The sequence below is a fragment of the Phaethon lepturus genome, unplaced genomic scaffold (genome assembly GCF_000687285.1).
Source record: "Phaethon lepturus isolate BGI_N335 unplaced genomic scaffold, ASM68728v1 scaffold8877, whole genome shotgun sequence".
Taxonomy (NCBI): Eukaryota; Metazoa; Chordata; class Aves; order Phaethontiformes; family Phaethontidae; genus Phaethon; species Phaethon lepturus.
In genome coordinates, this window is record NW_010549749.1 from 43,237 (window position 1) to 49,478 (window position 6,242).

A 6,242-nucleotide genomic window follows, 5' to 3' on the forward strand; every position below is an offset into this window, starting at 1 on the left:
AATGTTTCTGAAGTAATGTGGCATGTTACTCACTGTTATTGTAAGCATCATTAGCGGTCTGTGCTGTATCCTGTTTTCTTGGGCTAAAGTGGAAAGCTCTTTCTTAAATTTGATCCTGCTAAAATTTCATGAAGGCAGTCAGTCTGATAGCCATTTCAAATAGTACCGCTATCGCAGTAAGGTCAGGATGTAAAGCAGTTACTGTTACTTACTCACTGGCAATCTGTTGGGTAAAGGAGTTGCATTCTTAACTCTTTGATCTTAGCTGAAGTCTGGCATACAATGTTTCTCCTTAAAAGCTCCAGATTGATCTCCATTTTTTCCTGTAATGATGTAAAAGATTGGGAATGATGGAAGTGTTTGATTTTTGCAGGAGCAGCTGATCAAGTTGCAGAAGCAGAAACTGCAGCTGCCCCAGCAGCAGGCAGCGCAGCAGACACAGCAAGGGGCACAACAGCAAACAGCACAAGTACAAGTGCAACAGCAACAGCAAACTCAGCAACTCACTGCTGTTACAGCACCTCGTCCTGGCGCAGTTCTCACAGGCACTACTGTGACAAACCTGCAAGTTGCTCGTCTTGTAAGTTGTCGTTGACTTTGCAAAACTAGTCTTAAATGCCTTATTCTCTTGGCTGGCTGAAATGAACTGGATACTGGTCATTCACGCACACAAGCGCCCTTTGCGTTACTTAGGCATTACGAAAGATACAGCTGTAACATAAATAGCTTTATATTGCACTTACCTATTGATACCATCTCTGAATTGTGTTACTGTAAAGGAGCAATTATATTTAGAAACATTTACAACTATTACTTTATAATGACCTGTTATATGCAGCAAATATTTTTTGTGCCAGTACAATAATCTTCATTCCTTACTGCTTAGACACGTGTTCCTGCTTCCCAGCTTCAAGCACAAGGACAGATCCAGGCCCAAACTCCGCAAGCAGCACAGGTTGCTTTGGCAAAGCCACCGGTGGTGTCTGTTCCAGCTGCTGTTGTGTCATCTGCAGGAGTCACTACACTCCCTGTTACTGTTGCAGGCATTAGTGTTGCCATTGGGCAGCCACAGAAAGCAGCAGGTATGTCAACAGACTTGCTAAAACATAATAAAATTTTAAACAACAGTTTTTTTTAAAGGTGGGATGTTTCAAATAATATTTTCTGTGGGATACTCAGGCTTTTTAAAAACTGAAGTGGTAGAGGTCGTATCCCGTTTCTTTCAAAAATGAGATAAGAGAATTACACTTATTCCATTTAATCTGCAGGTTAGTAGGATTCTTTAGCCAGATGTGGTTGTGTGGTCGTTTGTTTTTTGTTTTTTTTTTTTAAATCTGTGCATGGGAGTAGGCGAGTGGATAAGAGTTTTAAAAATGAAGACATAGTTTTTTCATGAAATTTCATAATTTCAAAATATTTGAAAATTTTCATTTTTTCCAATTCAAAGATCAAAATTTTTAAATATTTGAAGTAATTTCAAAAATTAATTTTTTTTAAAAATGCAAAATGGAAATAGGAGGACTTGTATTTCATAACAGCCTCCTATAGTATGGACAGAATTTTTCCTGTAGGAAAATTATTGTTAGAACACAAAGTTAGCTTACTCATGCCCTTAGATAAGAGAATGTTTTTTTTCTTCACTGTCAAAATCATGTGTCTTATTCCCATAAAAGTCAGTGGGTTATTAGTGCTCAAAGCTATGCAGATGTATAAGTCCATAAAAAACACAGTCTGTTTTTGCAAAGCTGTGATTACTGGAACAAAGCAATAAAATGAAGACTCTTAGAGTTCTAATTATTTTTGTAATTTTCAGGAGGCCAGACGGTAGTTGCACAGCCACTGCATGTCCAGCAGCTTCTAAAACTCAAGCATCATCAAGCAGCACAGCAACAGAAAGCTATCCAGCCTCAGGTTGCACAGGGTCAAGCTACTGTGCAGCAAAAGGTACTTGGTGTTTCCTCTCCCACTGAGTCATGTAATACTTCTGTGTTTGTAAAGCTTCGGCTCTGAATTGCAAGGACACTCCTAGAGAGAGGCAATCCGTATTTCTAGGGGCGGATCTTACGTATATCTAGAGAGAACAGTTTCTCATGTGCCTTGTCAGGTGCTTAGTAATTTTTTCAACAGCACGGCTGTTTGGTCTGGTTTCTCATGCCCCAAATGGGGTTTTCTTTTTTAAGTAACAAAGATTAAGATTCTCTTTAGTCACTTCTAATACAACCAAATGTGGAAAATTCCCAAAGATTTTCACTATTTACAATATAATTTGTGCAAAATATACTTTTTCCTCAAATATCATGTTCTCATGGGCTTTGCTGTCAATCAGCCACCAATATGTTTTTTTGGGAAGTGCATTATTGTATGAAGTGTGCGTATGTTTGCATGTGTGTAAGAGAGAACCTTTTCAGTAAGTACTTTAAGTGATTCAGAATATTTGTGTAAGTGTATGAAAGCTTTCACCTAGTGCTCATTTTGCTATTACTAATCCTGAGAGGACTTTGTTTCAATAATTAAATGTAATTAATCTTCTTGGCTACCTACCTATTCTTTAAAAAAACACATATATTTTGTGGTCATCGATGCCTTTTTTTCTCTCCTGCAGATAAATGCTCAACAGGTTACGGTCCAAACCCAACAGCAGACTTCACAGCAACAAAAAGTAACTTACACTACACAGCCTGCCATTAAAACACAGTTCTTAACAACTCCAATTTCCCAAACGCAGAAACCAGGTGGAACCCAGCAAGTGCAGGCCCAGATACAGGTACAGGTAACACATGTTTACACCTTTAAACTCTACTGTGACTGCAGTATTGAAAAGATGACAGGTGATGTAGCATTTTAGCTACCCAGTCATATTCTAGTCACACTTTGTAAAATTCATTGGCACTGAATATGTGGCCTTATAGCAGGTCAGAGGAACTATCTGAGCTGTAAATTCTCCTTTCCTCTTTAAAATAAATAAATTGAATCACTCCTTTTTATTAAGCAAGGCATTTCATACTGTCTTTGCTAAGGAAAATTCAGACAGAGTTCTTCCTGTTTTCTGGTGCTGCCTCCCAGCCTAATCTCTGGCAGCCCAGAGTAGGTGACAGTTAGTTCAGTTACCTTCTGTTCTGCATAACTGGATCAGTCTAACCAAAGAAAAAGAATGATATTAGGAATTGGAAGCCTTAATCTTTCAGAAGTGTATTTAAGATAATGTAGCCTATTAGAACTTATGTGCTTCCTTCAATTTTATATATAGTTAGGAGAAAACGAGTATGTTGCAGATAAAATTGAAAATATGACACTTCCTTTTCCTCTTCCTCTCCTAGCTAAGTTCTTTCTGATCTAAAGTTTTACAAAAGTTCAGTATCGCTGAGAGTGCCAGGCTGCAACTTACCGCGAACAGGACTTTGGAAGGGTTTTCGCTTGGTAGCAGTTTTGATAGGTGTGGTGTTTCGCTGCTATTTGCAATTTTTTATTTTGACCAAATCTTCCTTTTTTTCTTGTCACTATAGGTTGCAAAACTTCCACAAGTGGTCCAGCAACAGGCTGCTGTTGCCAACATTCAACAGATGGTTTCAGTTTCCCAACAGGTAGGTTTTGCGCTTGTCAAATATAGCACTAGAAACATGATCCTACTGAAAGCTCATTTATTTGGAATATGTGTATTTTGCACTTTATGTGTGGCATAGGCAGTATTTTTGAAGGATACAGCAAGTACCCTTCTATAAAAATAAATCATGTGAATACCGAGTCAGATGCTTTATATTCTCTAGTCTAAAACTTTGGTACATGGAGCAATGTTTGTTCATCACTGTAGATAAGCTGAAAAAAGATTTTAAAATTGTTTTCTAGAGCTGAAAGAATTTTTAAGAATTGGTTTCTTGTGATATGTAGTCAAGATAGTAAATAGTTGAACTAATAAGTGCCATCTGAGTTTGTTCTACAAAAATTGGGACAAATCGAGGGTTACAGGTTGTTTTGTTCCAGTTCATAAAGCTGTGACAAGTGCTTTGTAAAAGTCAGAATGGTGTGGTATCTCTTCTAAATGTGGTATAACAGACAGGACTGGGGTGAGAGAAGGTCAGATGGTTTGGTTTCCCCTCCGCTAACTACTAGGCAGTTTATTTAACACTGTTCAGAACAAAGTCATTTAGACCATTAGCAACAGGCGTTAACTTACGCAGTTGATTGGCAGGAGTGATTTAACTTTGGATGGTGGGTGAAGTTATTGCCTTTGGTGCACAAACGTATGATCCAATTGGCTCTTAATCTGCCACAGTTTATAGTGTGGTGTTTTAAGGCAGAATAAAATCTGTGACTGTTTATCTTAAAACGATGATAAAGTGGTGTAAGCTGACTGATAACCACCTCAGATGTGCATGCTTCAAGGGCGAGGTAGACACCAGGGAATAGAAACCTCATCAGTCAACACAAGTTGAGTTGTCCTCTGTAGTCAGTAAAAGCTCCTAGGTAATTTTTCAAGGGACTTTAACAGCAAGATTGTCAAAAGTCATTGATGTTGGCATAACTCTGGGACTGTTGAAGTCCATGGTAAAAAGACAAATAAACAGCACCCCTCCCACACACACCAGTGATGTCAATGGCAGTAGGATTGGGACATTTTATGTATTTTTAAAACTGTGATCTTGATGTATATGTGGCATTCTTTTTACCTACATTTTTAGTGCTTCCTAGTGGATTCCTCTTGAATTGGTCAAGAGTTAACTTTCCCCTAGAGAAACCCTTGTGGCTTCATTTGGCTTCTGCATCTGACAAAGGCAACTAAAGCTGCTTGGTTTTCATTACCTTGTCCTCTGAACAAGGAGGTGTGGAACTTTTTCTCCCTTGCTCTGGGTAGAGCTATGAAATTAGATTTCTGGATGGAGTTCAAACTATTCTACCTTAAATTGGCAATAGAGACCTTCAGACTGACTAATCGGAAAGTGTAATGTCAGAGACTGGTAGGAAGTCTCAGTGGCTATATTTATTGTCATAATATGGGTGCAGAGTCAGCGTTTTAACCTCTTTGATCCTCCATCTATCCCTCTGCTCTTTTCCCTGTTCTTTCACTTCTGCTTCTGCGGTACAGGAATTTTCCTGTTTATCCAGTGGGGTTTCTGTACCTTCCGTCTATCTTCTTTAAAGGACCTGGAGAAATGTCCTTTGATTTGTGCTGCAGAGATCTGAGTTACAGGCATCTTGGCTCCTAGTTCTGATTTATAAGGCTCTAGAATTGTGACAGAATTGTTGTTTCTCACTGAAACCACAGAGCCTATGTTCCCAGAATCCCTCCCAGCCTTCCTACTTTGCCCAAGATGCTTGTCAGTCAAGGGAGCAAACACCTGTATAAGTAAGATGCCGTCTGTAGAGCAGAAATGTAATGAATGCTCAGTTTAATGCCAAACTATTCTTTTGTAATTGCCTTGTCATCCTAATGTCTAGGTACAAGCTCAACCCCAAACTGTTACACTTTCTCAGACAACAGCAGGTCAACAGCAGGTTCAAGTGATTCCTGCAACAACTGCGACTGCTCAGGTTGTCCAGCAGAAACTGATACAACAGCAAGTTGTGACAACAGCATCTCCCCAGATTCAGGCTCCAGGTGTACAGAACCCAGCCCAGACACCAGCAACATCTGAAGCCCAGAATCAACAAGCAAAAGTACAAATGAGGACGCCTACTGTCAGATTAAAGGCACCTACTAAACCAAGTTGAACTAATGATTAAAATGCAATACCAGGGAAACACAGCATTTCTTGTTTGCAAAGCCAAGTGGGAAGCTACTCCAAACGTCTAAATGAAGACAAACCACCTCTATTTTTTTTTTTTAGCAGAAGGGGTTTTGCTGGTGAACATTTAAACATGGAAACTCGCATAACTTCAGCATATTAGCAACTGTTCAGCACTCAAAATCTGTATAAGATGCATTCTACCAGTGTTCTCTGTGCTCATTCAAACCAGATGGTGCAGACATTACTTATGTTTAAATTCTGCCCAGCTTCACAAAAGTAAAGTGGTAATATGCCATAAATGTCAGTAAAATTCATCTGTATTAGCACATCATAAACTACCCATGGGAATATGCAGTTCTTTGCTATAGTTTGGATGTGTGCTCAATATCCATAGTGAAGCCATTCAAAGAACCAAGTGTGGCTAATATAGCAAAGTATTTTCCATCTATATAAAAGCTGCATGTTGTTCTTGTTTGAGGTAAGTACCTCTGGAAGATCTAACTTACATTTGAAGCGCTC

The 6,242-nt window shown here is 38.9% G+C and overlaps 1 protein-coding gene across 1 annotated transcript in view; it reads left to right on the forward strand.

Annotated features, from left to right (window-relative positions):
- Positions 1-5,940, forward strand: part of EP400 (E1A binding protein p400) — a 47,578-nt gene extending 41,638 nt beyond the window's left edge. Inside the window, exons 47-52 of the mRNA XM_010290357.1 lie at positions 364-580; positions 887-1,082; positions 1,814-1,944; positions 2,603-2,770; positions 3,504-3,581; positions 5,434-5,940. Of these exons, the coding sequence (XP_010288659.1) occupies positions 364-580; positions 887-1,082; positions 1,814-1,944; positions 2,603-2,770; positions 3,504-3,581; positions 5,434-5,706 (1,063 nt within the window). The 3' untranslated portion in view covers positions 5,707-5,940. The remainder of the gene's footprint in view (positions 1-363; positions 581-886; positions 1,083-1,813; positions 1,945-2,602; positions 2,771-3,503; positions 3,582-5,433) is intronic.
- The last annotated feature ends 302 nt before the right edge of the window (positions 5,941-6,242 follow it).